At 40.4% G+C, this 23,000-nt stretch overlaps 1 protein-coding gene across 3 annotated transcripts in view; it reads left to right on the forward strand.

Moving 5' to 3' along the window:
- Positions 1–23,000, forward strand: part of LOC138297291 (centromere protein H-like) — a 162,747-nt gene that overhangs the window by 24,860 nt on the left and 114,887 nt on the right. For all 3 annotated transcript variants that reach the window (XM_069236729.1, XM_069236730.1, XM_069236731.1), the window contains exon 3: positions 17,813–17,868. In XM_069236729.1, coding sequence (XP_069092830.1) covers positions 17,813–17,868 — 56 coding nt within the window. The remainder of the gene's footprint in view (positions 1–17,812; positions 17,869–23,000) is intronic.

Here is a 23,000-nt window from a genome sequence, read left to right on the forward strand (position 1 = left end):
GAAGGTGAGTGGCAGGATCCCACTTTTGTCACATTTGGAAAATGGAGGGAAGTCTTTGTAATCGAGGTCACCTCCATTATTCATCTGCCCTTGCTTAGCAGATAAAAGCAGGGGCAGATGATGTTGGGGGTCATACATAGCATAACATGATAGAGAGGTAAACAGTAAAAACAGACGCCATAATAGACAACTTGAGCTTCAAGATTAAATTTGATGCCCCTCACAACCCCTCCATGAAAAAATCTCCAATACTCTCATTTACCACCTATAATCCTTTATGTTATTCACTAAAATAACTTTGCACAATCTAGCAGTATGCTGAGAAATACCAATATTTTCTGGTAACTGAAGCTGGATTATTTGCAGTGATGGGAAAATTATTTGTCTTGAGTGCATGGACCAGACTGTACATTGAATGCTTTGCATATGAAACAGAAATGTGGCAAGTGGTGGGGCCCCTATTTTTCCCCATTATTTTGAAAAAATAGTAACTACGATTTCATTCCTGGATCATGGAAAGGTTCTACTTTCTTCCCAGTTATAAAATGATGAAAGAAGTAACAACTCAGATAGCTCTCATGTGCTTGTGAAGACAATTTTGGCAAGTAGCTCCTGACTCCCATATCTGATTGGGAATGGGGATTTTCTCACAAGTTAAAAAAAAAAAAAAAAAAACAGGGTTCTGAAATGGTTGTGATCACCCTCCCCATAATGGGAAACAATTAAGGGGAGAAAAAAATTACACCCTTCTGTTCTGCATTTTTCCCATCCCTACTGCCGTAGACATGGTGGGATGGGCAATCTTTTCTAGGAAATTGATGGAAAGAAGTATTACTAGAGGTCTCAGTCTTTGACAGGCCCTACCAACAGACAAGTGGACAATACTTAAGCTTGGGGTAAACTGTTGGTGATCCACCTAGAATAAAAGGGACAAGTAAGGTTTTGTAGCATTATTTTTTTTCTAGATTAACATGTTGTGCTTATTCCATCATCTAGTGGTTGGAACCAGAAAGTCCTACTTGTTTTAATTTGCTCTCTCGCTCTTCCTCCCATTCTCCTCTGCCCCTCCCCCACCTCTTTGGATATGGGTCTGTCTGGTGAAACCTTATCCCTCAAGAGCAGGGAATTAAAACCCTTTTTTGGGGGGGCTAAACCTTTAGATTATTTTTCTGCCATGGAGCTCAGAGGTGCCTACTATACTGCAGAAGGAGACTGAGGGGAAGAGGACGCCAGAAACTAACAACAAAATACACGGGTGGTAAGAATGAATGTTTTTGAGGGGAACATCCGAATTTTGTGTGTTTGGGATGTCAAGCCATTTTAGCCTGCCATAAATACTTTTTTAAATTATGCAGTGTTTCACGTGTAGCAGTGAAGTTCTCGGACAATTCTCTCTGCAGCGTCAAGCAGCAATTAATATTTGCTTCTGCCTTTTGCAATTGATTTGCAGCATGTTTGCATAGAAAAAATCTGTGGTAGTGCAACGTGAATGTTGCTTTAACACAGAATAATCATCGAAACAAGGGTAAGATTTATCACTTGTTTACATTTGTAAATCTTTTGATGTTTATTGGCCCAGTGATGATCACAGTGGCACTTTCTAGAAAGCTCTGGCCATATTTTTAAAACTGCAAACTGGGCCATTTCACAAAAATAAAAGTAGGACTACAATCTCCAATGTAGGAACACAGATACTGATGCACCATGGGAAATAAGTTAAATACAACTTTTACACAGACTATTGTAAGTGCTAATTAAATTGTTTTCTGATAAGGCTGGTACCTAATCCTGCACTGAAACATATGAACATTTGCTCAACCTCCCCTCTCTCAAAAAACTGGGGTAAGTGCTGGATTTAGTAAAATGTGCCGGGACGAGGATCAAGAACTGTGACTGTTTTGGCAACTTCGGGACACCAGGTCACCCTAGTTTAATGGCATTTTAGAGCTGACTGACTTGGCCAAAGCAACATTTTGTAAATTAGCAATAAATATTGTTTTAATTTGTGGGACAATAATGAACGTTTATAACTTAGGGGATGGAGTAACAGAGGTGCGTGATATATAGTAATTTGATGGTGGTGCGTAAATTCTAAATATAAGTTATATCTACAACTTTAGAATTACTATTGGTTGTATAGTTTGTTTGTTTTTTATATAAAGAATAAATGAAATGTTTCTAATTATAGCAAAGATTTAACCCTCAGCTTTTTCACTGAACATGTATATCATTTTATTGTACTAAAAGGTAAGGTGTACCAGTATATAAAATCAAACTCAGTCTATTGTAACTGTTAACACGTCAGATCTTAATAAGTAAACTTACAAGGAGACGCGTATAGGTCGATGAACCTTTTGAGTCATTCAAGATTGTCTTACCATAGCTCCAGAACAGAATCAATCAATATGCAATAATCATTAGTCAAATCAATAATCAATGGAGTCAGTAACTATCACACACCATGACCTCTCAGCCATGAATAACCACACCCTTTAGTAAAAGTTTAGTAAGTTTATTTACCTTATATTAGTGCTAAAGTCATGTAGATTAATCTCAATATCAAATGAAATGCATATAAAAATAATACTGGTTGGCCAAAACGATGGAAGAAACACAGTCTAATCAAAGTTTAAATCGCTACACATTCTAAAGCAATGGTGCAGATCAATCGTAGTCAGCTGCAATAGCAATATATGATACATAAAATTCAGCAAGATAGCTAGTCAACTATTTGTCCCTGCAATTTGTCAGTAGTCATGTGAATAGCCTCAACTAACCCAGATGAGCATCAGCATGTGGGGCTTCATGTAAAACAATTTAGAACACAAATTTTGGAAAAACATCTAACTAGGGAAAACTATTAAGACAGCGCAGTTGGTACCTAGAAAGGAAAGGCATAAAAATGCAATTGTCATATCTACCTATCCACGGTATGGGTCAGCAAGTAGAATCAGTCTTCATCTTCAGGTCATCAATGGATCAGCAAAGCATCAGGCTCTAAGTCAGGGAGTATGAGTCCAATGACAGAATTTTGAGTCTCTCCTTCTCTCAATATCGCAGTAATTCTCTAAAATCTCTCTCTAGTCTCATCGTCTGAATAATTCTCCTCTGTTGCGTTATTATATCAAAGTCACCTAAGCTATCCCCTAATTCCCTATTGGTCAATTAATCGTACGTTATTACTCTACCCAATAATTCTTCTATATCAAATCTATGAATTATAATATTTCTCTCTTCACACAAAGATGTCCTTATCATACGGCTCGTCAGGTAACAAATTTGTTGCATCTTCCTCTCCAGTCAGTGTCTTCATTTTTCGCGTCCTGTGAAAGTACTTCTCACACACATTACACACAGCTTGTTAAATTTTTAAGGACACGGTCTCCTGTTAGTTGGTTCTTATGGAAAGCTTCTGCTAAGCACTTTTAACAAGACAATGAACATTTTACAGTTTACTCTGTCAGCATTTGTATTAAACGCTAACAAATACAGCTTCTGCATGAGGCCCGGCAACTAGGCCAAGACACTTTCTAAGTTAAGGCCACAATTAATAAGCTAGAACGTACTTCATAACCCTTAATATGGCATATTACTACATTAGTCTAGTACATTTTCAATATTTCATAAGCGTTAACCATCAATTAGTTCATTTCGTGAACACTGGTGGCCATTCTTCAATGTCAGATTTTCAAACGTGTATTATTTTTCTCTTATTCATTTTCTACATATTTCATTATTCAAAATACATAAGCATTTATTAATAATTTCTAATTACGAAACCTGCTTTAGCATAACAGAGGGGAAAGAGCTTTAGAAAGTCACTCATACTCTACAGCCTAAATAAAATTCCAGTTGTATCTCTGCATACTGTGGTCTTAAATCAATAAGAGGATGTGGTAGGACACTTACTGTCCAATGGCATTAGTGGGTTTCAAGGTGCTGTTCTGCTTTCCTACTTATCTCGTATCAGAGCTTACAGAACATATCTGGAATGCACTTCTGAGTTCTAAGAAGACCTTTATTGTTGTTAATTCTACCCCACCCACAAGTTCTAGAGAGACAAATTAATAGATTTCAAGCACACGTTCAAATGAGTAAAAGTATTGCAGCAATGAAAACAAAATATATCACAGTACTTCTCAGTTGCAATGTACACAGCAGGTTATATATATAATGCAAAGCAAAACAAATACTTCACCGTGTGAGAAACTATTTACAGCTTCATCTTTCTGGGGTCTGCAAGTTGATGACTCCGGTCAACTGCGAGAAAGAGATTATATACCCACACGGGAGACTGGCAACTGGCACCAAGTTCCAGCCCGAAGTCAAGCAGATTCGAATCTAAATCTCTGAATCCCAGAGTCATCCTTACAAAAGCGTGCCCCCGCCTCTCAGACTCGGGAAAACTATGCAAGCCTTTGGAGACTGGCCAGATCTCCTAGACTTCTCCTCTTCCCAAGCCTGAGCAGAAAGGAAAACACCAAATGTACTCTCTTATCATGTCTAGTCTGCTGTGCGAAGAAAACAGCTTGGTTCATCTTGTGGAAAAACACAGCTTGGAAAAATACAGCTTGGATTCTCAACTGCAATGTCTAACTCCACGTTAAAGGCAATAGGCAGCTAACCTAAATATCAAATGTAATGTCTAATGTCATGTCAAAGCCAATAGGCAGCTGAGCTGAATACAAAATGCAATGTCTAATATCATGTCAAAGCCAATAGGCAGCTAAGCTGAATACAAAATGTAATGTCTAATATCATGTCAAAACCAATAGGCAGCTGAGCTGAACTATCAAAGCCAATAGGCAGCTGAACTGAATACAGCATGTCAAAGCCAATAGACAGAATACAGAATGTAATGGTTAATGCAATGTCAAAGCCAATAGGCAGATAAACTGAGCAAAACATATAATGTGCTACTGGTGAACATTGAGCAACTAATTTGCGCAGTGGTGAAACACAAAGTCATTGGTCAAACACAATGAATAGCATCACAGGTGCACATGGTCACACATACACTATTGCAACTTAAATATTAAATATTCTCTTTACAAGATTGATATCTAGATCCCAAAGCAACAATGACTCATGATAATAAACCGTTGGAGCAAAAATATTGGGAATCCAGGACGATTCCCATTAAGTTAAAATAATATGCCGAATCACCACAAGGTCCAAGAACGCTCCTTCAGCATTTTACACTGCCTTAATCGGAGGAGATTAAAACAAAAAAACAAGCATTTTCAATGCAATGGGTCTCGCATTTGCTTGAGTTAGAGCTATTAGCTTTGTAAACTCCAGACTTTTCTTGCCACACATTTTAAAAAATAAATTGCAGCACGATCCAGTTATTAGTCTGAGATCCTTTGTATGAATTTATCGAGCACAAGATTCTTGTGGGCGTTTAATCCAATTTATTTATAGGCCTCACCCATTTTTTTTTTAACCTCCCTCACTGAATCATTTTTTTATCCGATTTAAAGCATTGCTGTACTTTTTGTTTCCTAATCTAGTTATAGCATTAATGCTGAACCAGAGTCACTAATATGGAACTTTACCCGAGCTCGAATTCCAGTCGGGTACGTTGTGACTGGGAAACATCACTAACAATGCGGTCAATGCTATGCATTGACCACGCTGCCATTACCACGCAAATGTGTTTACTATGCATGCGTTTAGCACGCTGCTTTTACCATGTATGTGCGTGGTAACGGAAAAGAGAGCAGTCCGGACAGAACAGGAAGGAGCAGTGACCAGAGGAGAGACACATAAGGGGGGCTGGGTTTGATGGGGTGTGGGGGAAGTTAGAATAATTTTTAGGGTAGGGTAGGTTTTAGGGTTTAGGACGGGGGTCGGGATAGTTTTTAGAACAGTGCGGGGTAGGTTTTAGGACAGGGAAGGGTAGCTTTTGGGGTAAAGGTGGGGGGTTTAGGGTAGTTTTTAGGATGGGGTTGGGTAGCTTTTAGGGTTCAGGTTTTGGGTGGGGGTGCCGGGGTAGTTTTTAGGACAGGGTGGGCTGGTTTCTAGGGTAGGTTTTGGGAGGGGGAAGGGTAGTTTTTAGGACAGGGTAGGTTTTAGGACAAGGTTGATTTTAGGGTTTAGGGCGGGGTCAGGTTAGTTTTTAGGACAGTGAGGTATTGCTTCGGACAGGGGGGGGTTTTAGGGTTCAGGGTTAGGGTGGGGGGGTCAGGGTAGTTTTTCAGACAGGGTGGGGTAGTGTTTCGAACAGGGTAGGGTTTAGGGTGCAGTGGGGGTCAGTAGTTTTAAGGGCAGGGTAAGACGGGGTTTAGGGCTCAGGGAAGGGGGTGTAAGGGATTGTTTTAAGGACTTGGGCAGTTTGGAGTATGGTGTCAGGTGTAGGGGGCAGGGTTGGGGAGACTTTACCACACATGTTCCTTTACCAAACATGCTTTAACAACAAAATTAGGGTAGGTTTTGGGGAGAGGGAGGGTAGGTTTTAGGAAATCGTAGATTTTAGGGTTTAGGGCGGGGGATCAGGGTAGTTTTTAGGACCGGGTGGGGTAGTGTTTAGGACAGGGTAGGTTTTAGGGTTTAGGGTGGGGTGGGGGTCAGTAGTATTTAGGACAGGGCGGGTTGTAGGGCAGGGTAGGGCGGACGTTTAGGGCTCAGGGCAGGGGGTAGAAGGGGTCATTTTAATGGGGGGGTTTGGAGTATGGTGTCGGGTGCAGGGGGCTGGGTGGGGGAGAATTTACCATGCATTTTCCTTTACCAAACCTGCTTTCACAAAATTAGTTGTAAAGGCATGCGTGGTAAAGCCATGCATGGTAAAGACGTAGTCGTTACATCATACAACTATTGTGACCAGTTCTTGAGTATAGTATTGGGAAGGGTGCGTTATTAAAAATGGCTTGAGTTGCATTCTAGACAGACCTATGCCAGGTTTTAAAATACTTACAGGAGGAAAGGCTATTGCTGAAAGAGTTCTGTGTGATTCCTTAACTAGTGGATCAGCCTCTGAGTGCACCTGAAATAGTTGTCACCTTGTGGTTAACATACACAGGCTCGTGTAAACGTGGGAGTTGTCGTTATCAACTCCAGTGGGGTTTGTGGTTCATTATGAGTAGATAACTTGAGACTACGACAAGTTATCTAGATAAATCAGCATTTTTAGGATGAGCCTACTAGACAGTGCCTGCGCTGTCTGGTGTGAGCCATGTGGCGGCTTTCCTAGAACACAGAGGGGCTTGGAGCCTGTCCGCTGCTTACCATTGGATTGCTTTTCTGACACTAATTTGCCTGCTTTTGATTCGTGTACCAGCTTGTCAATTTTGTTTCTGCCCCTCCCATTAAGTATTTTGTTACTTTTTTTTATTTGTCCTACTCCTATAGCACGGACGTCTCCCAAGAGAAGCAGTTTGCTTTAAAAAGAAACATGTTAGCCTAACACAGAACATACCAACAATAGAAAGGGGGACGAAGCAGAGAACAGATGAAGGAATTAGCCAGTGAGGAATAGTCTGAAGGGGTGCAGATTAGTGTCTTCTGAAAAGCCAGTAGATACAGTATAGGTAAGTCTGACGTGGCCATGAATTAAGTTCCATTCTCTCTGTGAAAAGCAAGAAAAGAGCTGTTCTGATGTTTACTTTTTGGATTTTTTGGACTTTGAGAGTGGTTCGGTGTGGATAGCATTTCGGGTTACACACAAGGTGTTAAGGTCTGTTCTTGCTTCGAGGGAGAGCCGCAAAACTTGTCTTAATATGGGAATAGTCATGTCCACATTGCTGGCTCCCTTGACAAGCCAGGCAGCAGCATGGATATAGTTCTGACCAGTAACAGTTTTGGGAAGGCCAGCCAGCACTGCATTATGCCCATCTATACGTGTGAGAACAAGTGGCAGTACTGTGATTCTGAAGTGCAGGTTTGATGGTTTCTGTTTCTCGAGTGGATAAAGCGGGAAAGAGGCAAATTTAGTCGTTTTAGAAATGGAATCATCCAGATTGAGATTCTGGTCAATGACGACGCCAAGTGATTTATCAGGAGCCAATGCAGGGACGATGATGTGGCTAAAATGCCTCTTCTTAAACAGAGGTGTAGACATTTGATGAGACTATATTTCTATTGATTAAAAGGTTAACAAATTAGCAGCTTTCAATTAGAAACGGCCTTCCGGAACCCCTTATGTTTAAAATGTCACATTAATCTCTTTAATGCCGTAATCTATTACATAATCTTACCCTTTTTGGACGAATATGCAAATTATGATGCTGTCAAACCTCTGCACAAAAATAGTATTTATATGCAGCACCAGAAATGTTCAATGGAGGGGGTCGTTTCTCTTCAGATTTGCAGATTGTTATAGCAAGCAGATAAATCTCATTACAGATTGCTGCTTGGCGAAAACACGGTTCAGAAAACACAGGGGGCCGGCCATGTGCCCCGTGTCCATTTAAGGCAAGTGCTTTATAAAAACGGAATATTACTGATGCCGAAGATGTACAAAAGCCTTCGATAAGCACTCTGACTTTCTCTCTAACAATGATGCACTAATTTTTGCCCCCTTAAAGGCTTTTTATTTCAACCATGTTTTGAGCAAAACAAAGAACATTTCGGAGGCCACCCTGCAAACTCGTACAGTCAACACGCCACTGGCCCTGCAGTGAACAGGGCTTTAACACTGACGTTGGCTTGTAATCGAGCCGACGCCAATGGGGCGGTGCGGCGGGTGCAGCAGCACCCGTCACGCTTTCCACTGCCCATAATTTGGGCTGTGAAAAGCACAACAGGGCTGTCCTTGGGGGCCCCTGCATGGCACATGCCAAGTGCATGGGCAGTGCAGGGGCCCCCATGGCCTCGGGACCCCCTGTCCGCCAGCCTTTGCGTGGCCTGGCTACTGCCATGCAAAGGCTGGTGGAAAGGGGACACGTAATCCCCAGGGCACCACTACACACAGCACTGCCCTAGCGGATTATAACTCACGAGACCACCAGGCTGTCGACTGGTGGCAACCTGACGGTGCCGGAGTTCCGACCATCGCACTTTCGCCACGGTCATAATGTCACGGTCAGACGGCCGCTTTGGCAGTGATACGACCGTGACCCTAGTGGTCTGGTGACTGCCAGGGTCATAATGAGGCCCTAAATTACCTTCAGATTTAATTAAGATATTAACATGTATTCTGCATGTCCCTATAAACGTTTTAAGTTCACGTAATGGGAACGTTTGAGAAAATGAAGGTCTCTGAGCTGTCCTCTTAGCTTTTGGAGAAATGTGTCTTTCTCTTTAGAATAAGTCGTTTTAGGACTGTTTATCCCTCTTATTCTCTCTCACTCCCTTATCTTCTTCTCTTTATCCTCCACATTTTCCCTCTATTCACTTATTTCTCTTTAAATGCTGTCTCTCATGTAATCTCTCTCCTTTCCAAATGTGTTCATATCCCTCACTTTTCTTTCTAGCCTATTTCGCGCTCTACCCCTTTCCTTTCCTTCCCTATTTTTATACTTCCTTCTTACTAGCTCTCTATGTATATTTAATTCCTTCATTCTCTGCTGATTTCACATTCTCCCACATCTGTTGTTCATCACTCCCCTCCTCTATTGTCTCTTCCTTTTCTTCCCCCTTCTCTCTACTCTCCTTCCCAGTTCATTTTTCCAAATCCTCTTCTAACTCATCTCATCATCCATCCACTTTGCTTGTTCTGTTCTCTCCCCTCCCTCATTCCTTTCTGCCCACCTTCTCTTCTCTTCCATTTCCTTGCTTATTCCTTTTCTCCTCACTCTCTCATTTTTCTGTCATCTCTCTCCTGCTTTCTCATCTATCATCCTCAGTGCGCGTCTCATCCTCATTCTTTCCTCGTCCTTCTCCCTCATTTTCTTCACCCCACTCCTCTTTCTTCCACCCCTCCTCCTTTCTCACTCTTCCCTTCTATCTCGCCTAATGAACCACCTGTTCCACAGCCTCTTCATCACTAGGATTTCTTCCCCATCCTTTGGCCCTCTGCCCTAGTGATTATGATTATTTGCAGGAATCTGCCACCTCAGTGGAGGCATGACAAAAAAAAAGTTAACCAAGGAGTGTAGTAAAATGGGTGTACTATGTGGCAAGGTTGTGGCCGTGTCGTGCAGTACACTTAAATTGGGTCCAGCCAGAGTTATTTGCTCAACCTTTTAGTAGCTATGGCACGGAGTGGCAAGGCTTAGCAAAGGAATAATGTGTAAAACATTTAACAGTACCAAACAATGAAATAAGAAAGTCACCACACAGGAAAGAGAAATGACAACAATTTATAAAACTAGAGTATATTGTTGTGAATGTTTAGGGTCCTTAATGACTAAAATCCACCAGAGGATTCCAGAGGTATGAATTTTAAAACCATTAAAAAAGTTAACACCAAGCACAAGTCACAAGTCATAACTTTGCAAACTTTGGGAAACTTTGTAAAAGTTTGAAATACTGAGTTCTGTGACTCTGATCTGGGTTGGGTGACCAAATCCAACAGGACAGAGGTCTAGTAGTCTGAAAAGGAAACTTTGGGCAGTTACCTGGCCACCAAAGTGCCTTTGAAGTGAGTTCCAAACTTTACAGGATAACCATCATTGACTTCTATGGAGTGATCCTCCTGCTGAGGGATACAGGATTAAGGATACTCAGTGGATGCTCCAGATCCTGTGCAGTCCATGGGGGTGATATCTGGTGAAGTACTCGATACACAGGTGAGTGGGGGCCACTCCGGCCACAGATCTCAGGATCCCAAAAAGTCCTCTATGCAGGGGTCAAAGGGCTGCCAATGCAGACCTTTAGTTCTTGCAACTCAGCGGTTCCAATGCAAACCTATGGTGAGGGCTTGTTTCCCTTGGGGTGGATGAATCCAGTTACAACTAACACCCATGGGCCCAACAGACTTTGGTGCAACTTCTGGCTATTCCCAAATTGTCCGTCAAATTGCCCGGCATCCAGTAGCGGCAAAACCGCTGCAGTGGCTCCCAGGAATGCGATCTGGACTTTTCTAGCTTTAATGTCCCGAGTGCCAGCCCACTGACCCTTGGAGCCTCTGCTTCAGGTTGGGGCTGGGAATCAACTTTTCCCCAAGCCAGGCACGCAGAACACGGTCCAAAATCCACCAGCCCAAAGTACAGCAGGTGCAGTTGTTCCAACATCGCAGCCTCTTTGTGCGCTTCCCATGGGTGCAGAATGGTCTTCTCGTCCTTGGTCCAAATCCTGTGAGTAAGAACGTCTCGTTATATCCCAGTAAAGTACCCCAAAGGGACAACATGGCCACTAACCAATGGGCTAGTAGATCCCCCTCCTCCCTGGTGACACATTTCCAGAGATGTGTGGCATCTGGCTATCCCACAGTGCATCGTCCTTGGCCCTGGCTCAACCCTACCTACGGGAAACAAATGGCTTCCTGTGCTGGAGTGTTGTCACAGCAGCACTTCACAGGCTGCATCACCCTTCGATGCTTGCCTTTTGGACTAACACGCACTAGGTGGATCAAAGTATGGCAACTTTCGCAAAAGTGGACAGTATTAAATTGGACATAAATATCGACTGCACCATTGAGTAACACTTGATGTCCCCTTTAATTTGATACCTTACACAACAAGGTTAGGTAGCCTCTGTTAGAAGTTAGACACATTGGAGTGTCAGCCGTTAACTCTGCAATTACCTTGGAAGGCTACTTAACTGTCTTCAGCAAGCACCAACACTTAAGGGTTTTTCTGTATAGATATATCAGGAAATACTTGTCTGTCTTAACAGTGTACAGCTTCTTGCCATAGGGCTTCATAGTCCTACCTTGGAAGAGACTTACATATATTGTTAAGGGACTAGTGAACTTTGACATTAGTAGCAATGGCAAAGTTGTGTGTGTAGTGCATGCACAGCCTTTTTAGTCTGCAGTGGCAGCTGAAAGTCATGTTTTCGCTTTGCCACTCACAGTGTCCCAACCAGAGCTGCAACTCTTGTGATGACAGCCAGCCTTGCATGCCCTTCGTACCTGGGTACTAGGGACTTGTAAGTAAGTCAGCACATGCCAGTTTGGGGTACCCAATTCAATAGAACACTTTAGGAAGGGAGTGAGCACTAGCACTGAGGCCTCAGTGTACTCTCAAAGTCAAAACCCAGCAGCTAGTAATCCAAAAAAGGGGCAAAAACTGGGGGGTGAGGGTGAGTTTGACTGAAAAAAGCTTGTTTTCTCACAAGGTGGAATATAACAGGTGCTTCAAGTCCTAAATAGGAGGCAAACTAAGAATGTGCAGAGAACATGTGGTTTCCACATATCCCACTGCACCAAGACTGCATTTTATTGAAAAGCCGGGCCACTTTTCTAACACCAATTACGGTAATGATTAAAATATGAGAAGTCTGAATTCCAAACTCTTGTTGTTTCCCCTCCCCTAAGCCCCTCCCAATATAATGTTTCCACAAACATAAATGCGGTTGACAGTGATTCCAAGTACTGGAAATTCATGTGTATCTGTATCTGTTGTGTAAGCTCATTAGAAGATGCAATGGGGGTTGGGGCAGGGAAGGGAACCCTACCGCATATATTCTTTTTAAAACTGCATTGGAATCTGGTGAGCAGTGGTAACTGCGGACAAATTTAGTAATGTAGCATCCTGGCATGCCAAGAGGAGATCACCAAAAAACAAATGAATCATTGAACGGAAACATGAAGGGAAGACGTCCATTAATTTTAGACTAAATTTTGTTTAGAGTGTTGAAATGTGATTTATGTTTTTCATTTAATATAGTATGCCTTACCATAAACTTGTGGACATATTGAGGCATTTGCGGCCCTCCTACGCTGTCCAATAAATCAATATACATATAAAATAGGAGGCATCCAAACAAAACATTTGAACAAAAAAGTTTAGTTTTGCAGTAGAATTTGACATACTCTTGCCATCAATCATTCATTGTTCATTTATGTTAAGTATTCTTCTGATCATCAGTAGAACTGATTACATCAACTGATGCCAACACTGGTTTTACTATTAACATTTGTCAATTAATTAGGATAAAAACATAGTATTGTAAACTCTAGATTTATTTTTTGGCGTTGCAATCTTCATAGGGGACACATCAAAAAAGTAAGAAGAAAATTACATTCAAAATCAGTTCACAAAGAATACAGAACTTGATCGATGGTCCTTCTGGACACAAGCTAAACTGTATACCATTCAATAAATTAACTGATCCTCCATTTAATACGGCTTCTTCCAATATGTGATTCAAGTGTTTTATAAAATAGATTTCCAAATGTAGTTAGTCAACATATCAACTTTTATGATCAATAAGCAATTTGAAGAAAATCATTTTGAAAATATTTGATCTCGTTATGTCCAAAAGGAAAAAGTGATCCACTCCGGATGAGGACGTAGTGTGGAACATCCCCCGCTCCAACTTCATCCTACGCCACTCACTCCTTCCCCTAGGGTGTCTCAGATAATAGACCTCGCACTTACCTATGGCCTCCGTTTTGGAAATGGCCGATTTCCAAATGATAACCCTGCTAGGCCTACTTTTTTCAGAGGTAATTATAGTAGCTGCTTGGATTATGTCATCTTGGACTTACGAGTCTGGCATTTCATAACTAATGTAGAGGTGGGTCTTCCCGCACTAGTGACCACGCCCCCTTGCAAATTGCATATAACGTAGCCCTGTTTGATCTACCCGCTGGTTTGGCTGGCCGAAGTGTTCTGTCAAAACTTTCCACTAATAAGCTTGCAGTAAAGTGGCCCTCATTTTTGAAATCTGACTTACTAAACCATAAGCTTGGCATTATGATGAGCCGTCACCAACTTTTTGAGGACTCCATTGCATTATCTCCTTCAGAAATTTTGTCCGCCCATGTGGGTTTTTTTGCGGAACTTAAGGAGCTTTTCACTAAACCTTCCAAATCCCAAACTAAATCTTCTGCTCCTAGGTGCAAATGGTTTGACAAAGAGTGCCGGGTGGCCAAGTATCTTCTATCTGAAGCCTTAAAGGCAAAGAATCGGGACAACATTACACATGCGAGAAAGAACTATGTGTCTACTCTCACTCTATCAAAACTCAAATATGAGGAGCATTTATGGGAGTGTCTGGCGGAGGCTGCTAGCTCTTGCGACGCCAAGCTCTTTTGGATTTTGGTTGCTCGTAGCGACCCAGGCCTGTCATCCACTACTGAATGCCATATCGACCCAGGAACCTGGCTCTCTTATTTTCGTGAACTGTACGGCTCTCGGACGGAGCTTTATGATACTCCCATAGATAATGCACTGTGCCAGCCTGAAATGCCACCCTTCACCCTAAAAGAAACAGAGATGGCAATTTGCGCGCAAAGATCTGGTAGGGCCCCTGGCCAAGATGGTATTCCCTCTGATCTGTACAAATCAGATCTATCTGTGTGGACCCGTTATATAAACAGGGTATCAAACACTGCCATGGCATCTCGATCCTATCCGCTCTCGTGGAAGATGGCGATTATTGTCCCCGTTCATAAAAAAGGAGACAAGAGCTCCCCTGGGAATTATAGGCCTATCAGTCTATTAGACAACTTGCAGAAAATCTTTTCGTATCAGTTGCTAACTAGATTAAAACAATGGATAATGAAAAATCAGGTCTTAAGCCATCTCCAGGCAGGATTTAGGGACAAGATCAGCACTATCGGTCAGATCTTCCGATTCACCACCATCAAGTGGAAGACCGTAGATGCAGACAAAGGCCACCTATTTGTGGCCTTTGTTGACTTGAAGCCTGCGTTTGACCTGGTCCCGCGTGCCAAGCTTTGGGAGGTCCTTAGTACCACCGGTGTTCCGGGTTCCATGATTAATATTATCAAGGACCTTTATTCTGATAATTGTGCTAAAGTCCGCTGGGGTACCATTGGCGATCTGACCCCTGCTTTTCCAACTACACGGGGCGTGAGGCAAGGCTGTGTCTTGGCGCCCACCTTGTTTCTCTTGTTTATTAATGCCTGTTTGCCATATCTCTTAGACTGTCAAAGTGACGCCCCTAGCCTGGGCGGGCAGAAGATACCCTGTCTTCTGTTTGCAGATGATACCCTATTGCTATCACGCACTGCTATGGGCCTTTCTAGGCTGCTCTCCAGATTCCTGGAGTTTTGCACTGACCATGGGTTATCAATTAATTCAGCAAAAACAAAATACTGTTTTTTGGAGATAGCAGGGAAAAAATGAAGAGGCCTGTATATTTAGATGATGACCCTTTGGAAAGGGTGGGTACCTTTTGATTATTTAGGTATCAAAGTGGAAGATTCACATCTTTGGCATGCCCAGCGCCATAAATCTTTATTATGCCTGAAGCAGAGGGCGGGTGGAATTGTCAGATTTGCCTCTAGTTCCCCGAAATTTGCAATATCTCCCGCACTGGAAATATACAAAGCTCAAGCTAGGGGGGCCGCCCTATATGGAGCCGAACTTTGGGGCCATTGTAATCTGGCGAATCTGGCTAGCGCGGAAAACCAGTTTTTAAAAATGATGCTAAAGGTTCCATCTAGTACCCCATCCTTGCCCATTCATCTGGACCTAAATCTTTTCTCAATCTCACAGATTGCGGCCCTAAGGCCCCTGCTGTTTTGGATTCGGCTGTGGACAACTGATGCCCTAACCCCTTTTCGGTGTGGCCTCCTAAATGTGGTGGCCCGTGATTTTAGTATTAAACCTAAATGGTGTGTATTCATTGAACAATCTTTTTCCCATCTGGGGTTAGGCTCCTATTGGCATGATCCTATTTCTATTCCTAAAAATGCTGCACAGCTGTTAAAGGATGCTTATTGGCATTATGTTCAGGTTGGACAATTTGCTGGTTCTATTCCATTGTCCATGTCCGACAATTTTTTGCTTGTTAAATGCCATTATGAATTTGAGCCCTTTTTGGATGCAAAGTTATCTCCATTTGCTCGTGCCCTCTTTATCAGGTTTAGGATTGGGTCCCTCCCCTTGCGCTGCCTTACGTACAAATGGTCCAGTTCAACTAATAGATCTAAAGGTTGCCCGATGGGTTGTAAAAGTGCAGAAACTGTTTCACACGTTTTCTTCCACTGTCAAGCATATCACAAACCAAGAGCACTTTGGCTCATCCCGCTTTTTAAACAATTAGGAGTTAGATCCTGCCTCCATGCTGAGAGAATTTTAAAAAGCGACCCGTCCGTCAAGATAGCTCTACCAGTGGCAAGTTTTTTTCGAGTCTATCTGGAGGTTGAGATTAGCAAGTTTAAGGGATAAATTGGTGTAGTTATTGTCTAGTATTATTTATGTATATTTATCTGACTTGGATGAATGACTGTAGCATTTTTTGCACAGGACATGGATCTTGGCTTGGGTCCTTATGGATTATTTATAGACCTATGGAACTGTTCCCTTATTTTATGCCGTGAGAATTTTAAAGCGAAAATCATCCACCCAGACAGTTTTTTTTAATGGGGGGAAAAAGGGGAAAATTCTTGTATTATTATGATATCTGAGTTCAGCAATTTCAAGGAGCAAGAGTGGGGAACTAATTTTTAGACTTATCTATTTATATTTAGCAAATTGGATGTGGGATTGCTCCACAGTATTCAGATATTTGTGTATTATATTTTTTAACTAGTGCTGATTTAGAGAATTATTTTCATTTTTGAGTATTGTTTTTCATTATATTAAGTGATGTTTATCTGACTGCTTATTTCTTGTTTGTTTTTAAAACCTGTCTTGCCCCTTTTAACTGTACTTTTACCTTTTTTATTTCATTATTACCTCCGTGCTTTTAGAAGTCCTTTCTTTCTTTGTTGTATATTGTACTTTAATGGTTTGTTTTTACACACCGAAATAAAGTTAAATGAGTGAGTGAAAAAGTGATCTCTAAGACTGTCTGAATCCTCTTAAGGTTTTTCATTGAGATATTAATTTTTGTTAATTAAATAATTTAGAAAGTAGTTGTGACCATGAAATCAACTGACCAACACATTCTGCCTCCACCTTGTTAATGAGTATGAACCAGTCCAGAAATATTAATTTTTAAATATTTGAGTTATTTATATAATAATCAAAAATCTGATAAATCTGGATTTGGAAAGGTGGTCACATAAGGGCAAATACCTGTAATCTCCAAAACAAATAAGGATTATTAGTTGGATAATCCGTTCGGTCCCAACAACGCATATTATATCCAGATGCAATGGTGAGTTTAACAACATCTGTAATCTGTCACTGACTATTATGGAAGGGTTTATTTCTGCAGTGTGCTAGTCACTTGTGGGTTGATATACTTCTATATGTTCAATGATGGCTAAGAAAGTCACAGTTAAATGGGTGTGTTTTCAAATAGTGGAATTTAAAATAAAGCAGTGCCATTTTTAAAACTGCATATCCGGCATTGTCAATCGAACTGTATGGTTCCTCACACTCTGCATACAGCATCACACGCTAATGATGAAAATATATTCTTGAGATATCAGTCTTAGTTTGTAACTTGTAACTTAATTGTTGTAAAGACCAAAAGATACATTTTAATCAGATGCTGGAAAATTAAAAAAAAATTAACTGTTTAATTTTGTACAAAATGCAATGAGGCTGATTAATAAAAGCATTTAAAATTATAGGTAGTAGTACTACTGGAATACTTGTGTATGTACTCTTAAATTAAGTGCCTTACATGCCATTGGGAATCTGTCCAAGTCGCTATTAATAACAGTGCCAAAAGAACACAGTACTTTTTACTTGTACTAATTGCTGTGGCAACTCATATAAAATAAGCACTATAACTGTTAATTTGAGGCAAACGTTTGCATGAACTGTTGTAGGACTGGTGATTGACTGATGGTTGACTATTCTGAGATTCTCAAGGAGCATTTTACTTCGTTCCACAGGCTGGAGAGACAGATGAAACAGCAGTTGATTGACATGGCAACAAACCATGGAACAAGTATGTACTAAAAGCATTTTAAAAACATAGACTTTGATTTTCACCTCCCAAAAATATGGGTGTGTCCTAGAAGAAAACTGAATTCTAATGTAATAAGTGTTCAAGGAGACCTCATTTTGATAATTAACTCATTGTAGATGAATATCAAAATGTAATGTTCTAGTCCAAGCATGGACCAATTCTATATTTGAATAGATCCACATAGGGCGTGATATAAAATGGATGTCAATTTTATATATTCATATAAGTATAACTGCTGAATTTCTATGGTTTGTTTGTGTAAAATCTGAACCTAACTATAACATCCCCGTAACCTTTGTTTTAGTGAATTTTTAAGGATTTTTTTAAATCCTATTTCCTAATTATAATATCCCTGTAACCTCTTTTTTCAGTGAATATATATAAAATCTCCTGCTGGCGGTCACAGGAGGTAGATACATTCAGGACCCATTTTCCAGAGAAAGACCATTTTTGTTCTTAATAACTATGGCTGCGTTTGAATCTTCATGAAATTTTCAAAACTAGTTTGCCAGTCACTTCAGCTGCTGTCTGGTAGGGTGATCTGTCAAGCAGTGGGCCGAGACAAAGGGTAGGGGGTTCCAAAACACATTTTCCCCCATGCAATTACCAATAGGGATTTTAGACGGGACTACAGCGCAAACTGCTGAATAGAATTGCACCAAATTTGGCAGAAAACCAGATCCTGGTTTACAAAGAGTGTATATATTTAAATATATATCTAGCGACTTTGAAACACCGTGGATCCACGTGCCAACAGCAATGCCATGATCGGCTTGCCGCAACCTGAGAAGAATGTTTTAGCCACCGTTTTGTGCATATGGACTCTTTTCCAAAGGAGGAAAATAAAATTTAAAAGTGATACAAGGGATCAGGGTAGAGGTACTTTGACACCATGGGACTGATGGAGGAGTCTGGGAGGAACCCCTCATGGGCAAGAAATTGTCCATTTCTTTTTTTTTTTCTTTTTTCTTTTAAGCATGTAATGAGCCGCAAATTTGTCAAATTCATAAAATAAATGCATGTTGTGAAAAACAGATAGGCTTCCAAATATTAAGCTGTGGGTTTCTCTGGTGTAAATGTTCAATTTTATGGGGCCTTTATATCATATATTCATATTTAACATTTTGTCAAATCTGTTGCATTTTTGTTGCAGGAACTATTAACCATAGAGTACTCGTACGGGCTTCCTTGTCAAATTTGCAGTGATTTGCCGATCCATAAAATGAATTAAAGAAAGATCTCGTTCCTCACATTTATAGAAAAACTACAGACCTCATTACAAGTAACATAAACTGGACTCTTGATCAGTGTGGTGGTGCTGAACTTAGTGCCGCTGTGGCTGAGCATGACTCCGAACGCTGTCAGCCCATCAGGAACCATGTTCCTGGTAGGGACAGTGGTCCCTTGGCTGTCTGACCGCCAGGGTCGTAAAGTGGAGGTCAGACCGCCTGGAGTGTGGGAGGGTCCAACCACCACCGCAAGGTTGGTGGCCTCAATACCAACAGCCTCACAATGAGGCCCTACATAAGTTACCTTACCTTATTATTTTTTTTTTTTAAAGATATAAGAATAAATGTGTGAATACATTTTATTTATTTTATATAAATTATATATATGTTTATATATTTTTAAAAACTGTATGTGTGTGTATATATATATATATATATATATATATATATATGTATATAATTTATAAACTTGTAAAAATGTATATTAAACTTATGGGTCACATTGTAGTACAATTTATATCTTTTATTAGAAACAATTTCACAAAAAAAGCAGAGGTTACAGAGATGTTATAGTTGGGAAATGGCTATAAAACCGTTAGAAGTTCACTGAAAAAAACAAATGGTACAGGGATGTTATAGTTAGGTTCAGATATCACACATAAAAGATCATAGAAATTCAGCATTTATAGTTACCTGAGCTGACTATAACGTACGCCCCCGCAATGCACTGCTTATGACCTCCCGTATCACATCACTCATGACATTGTCAGTGACATCTCTGATGACCTCTCAAATGGCATCATCCAACAAAGTAAACTTCAATATGCGCCATAAAGTACTTTTTTTTTTTTTTTTTTAATAAGTAGATAGGTGAGAGACGTACAGCAGAAAGCTCACAATAACCTTATCAACTAATAAACTCACTTATTGCCCTGGAGAGAGTTCTCAGTGGATAGTCCTGTCTCTTCTAAACCACTACTCTAAGTACTAATGACCAAAGTAAGAATTCTAAGCATACAGGCTAGTCTAGCACAAACCACAACACCACCATTCATCAACCTGGAAAGAGATTTTAATGCAGAAGTCAATTTTACACAAACCACTACAACACCCACCCAGTAGAGAGGTCTAAACAGACAGGCCACTTTGTCACAAACCACTCGTAAAATTATTCTTCATCCTGGAGAAAGGGGCCAACAAGGAGGTAAGTATGTTGCAAACCAATACTACACTGAGCTACCACCCTAGAGAGAGGGCTTAGTGAACAGATGAATTTGTTGGAAACTACTACTACACTCCTTCATCACAGAGGAGAGAGGTCTAAGCATAGTGGTCAATATGTTGTGAAACACAATACTCACCCATCACTGTGGAATGAGGTCTCAGCTTCGACTGTCGCAAAGCACTACCATACATATACTTCAGCAGGGAAATGTCCATGTAGAAGCTAGTTCACTCATACATAGTACACCCGCTTTTAAAATGGGATTATAGTTCAGATGATATATGTAAGAAATGCTAACACTAATTAAATAGAATAGTAATTTAACGTATGCAGTAGCTCAGTATATATTTTTCAGTGTCAAACTTTCACGAAATACCCATCAGTGATGTAATATGAGAGTCCATAAGTAGTGCATTGCAGGGGGCGTAAATTATAGTTAGCTCAGGTAAATATAACAGCTGAATTTCTACGGTTTTGTATGTGTAAAATCTGAACCTAACAAGAACATTCCTGTTTTTTTTTTGTGTGTGTGTGTTTTTTCTAGTAACTATAACTCATGCCCCCACCTTGCACAGTGTTGCCACTAATTATCTCATTTCAGATTTCATATTCATGATCAATAATGTGAAAGAATGTCAAAAGTAATGTAACATTTAGGGTCATAAACAGTGCATGGTGAAGGCTCGAGTTATTGTTATTTGACCTATCATTGATTCATTTCATTTTTTGGTATAAAATGTTACATTTAAATTGGCATGGTCACCTAAACATCACCTTAACCTCTGTTTTCGTTTGTGAATTTCTGTTTTTTTTAAATGTAAAGTAATATTTTATTACAATATAACTATGCCACCTACTGCCAGTCCTTGCCTTTGGCAGTGTGAGGTTTGCTTCAGTGCCTACAGCCAGGCCCTGTGCCCAACCCCTGCTGCACAATGCACTGGACATTGCGCATCATAGGGTTGGCCGCAAAACCTGGCCCCTGGACTAGTGAAAAAAATATTTAAGAAAATACTTTAAATATACTTGTTTAAAAAATGTATTCTTCTTAATTTCATTTTTTATATAATGGGGAGACAACCAGTAAAACGCCTCCTTCAACAGATAAAAGAAAACTAAAGGTCTATTAACTGAGCCTAATCTGCACGTCCATGGGTTGCACCTCTGCCAGTGGGTGAAACCCTAGTGTTTGATAATTCTGGATGTTTTCAAAAGCGGCATTTGCGATAGGTAGCTCCTCCATTAATTTTGCATTACATATGTTATGTACATTTTAGTTGATGCTATCTCCATGTTTCATAGCATGGAGCAAATCTGTTTTCTCCATAATGTAGCAGGTGTTGAACTGTTTTGGGATGGTAACTGTACTGTTGGAAAGCATTGTTTTTCTCATTTAGAACCAAGGTGCAGTGCAGTGTTAGTTTTTTTTTTTGCTCTGTGAGCAAGGCTTTGCTTTCATCTGGATAGTCAAATAATATTGAACGTCTTTAGTGACGTTCCACAGGTAAGCATACTTTTGCACCTAAAGGTACGAACGCTTTAGTCAATATTTTCATGCAATGTGATATTCATGTGTATTTTTTTTTTGTAAATGTGATTGTAGCTAAAGAATGACTTAATGGAGTTGCATGTGAGTAGTAAAAGAGGTGTTGATTCTATATGTGCTTTGTATGGTGGGGGACATCCTATTTGGATATTTGTGTTTATCATAAATAGCATTGGAGTGTCCAAAATGCATGTGTAGTTGAAAATCAGGAAACTCCACATAATTCCTGAACGTTTGCCAGAGACTAGACATGCTCTCCCTCCCATTAACACATCTCTTCCTGGTATGTCCCCTCTCAGTGACATTCTTGACCAGAAATAGCGTGGCAGATGTCTTGACCCTCCCACAAATACCTGCATACGACTAGGAGGGCAGCCAAGACGCTCTAATTGAGAAAAACAAGGGTTGATCTATAGGATCAGATCTGCATGAGTCTTTGTAAGATCTTGAAAGCTTTGGTAAGACTAGCCCTAGGACAAATAATAAAACCTTTACAAGACAAGAATTCAAAGTCCAAGCCATAAAGGTTTATATAAAATTAGGATCATTACAGAAGGCAAAATGATGTAGTCAAATCATGAATTGGCTAAAATTAAACTAGTCGGTCACTCTTTCAAAGGACCAACCTAAGATCAGTTTTGAAACAAGCCAACACCCAGAACCAAAGTTAAAGATAATAGACAGACTGCCATAGTCTGTTCATTTAAAAGGCAGGATCTAACCATAAAGTGCATAAAGTCTGCTCCCTAAAAAGGTCACAGAAATCTGCCAGATTGTCAAAATACAGCCTGTTTTATAGATTTTAGGGCAGAAAAGCCATACACTCACTATGGTGTGTAATGATATAATAGGGCTGGATTAACAAAGATAAACATGTAAAACCAATAACTATCGAATACACAATATACATGAAGTAAACATTTTACCAACACATACCTTGCTGGACATTAATAAACATAATATCAATAAACAAGAGGAGAGGGCTGTGCATTTCATAACACAAACACAACAACCCGTTTAAACTAATGAATGGCTAATTAAAAGAGCCTCGAGCAAAAAACCTTGAAATTTACAGAGGCGCATTAATACATCTGAATTTTGTCATCAGACA

Source organism: Pleurodeles waltl, chromosome 5 (assembly GCF_031143425.1).
Source record: "Pleurodeles waltl isolate 20211129_DDA chromosome 5, aPleWal1.hap1.20221129, whole genome shotgun sequence".
NCBI lineage: Eukaryota > Metazoa > Chordata > Amphibia > Caudata > Salamandridae > Pleurodeles > Pleurodeles waltl.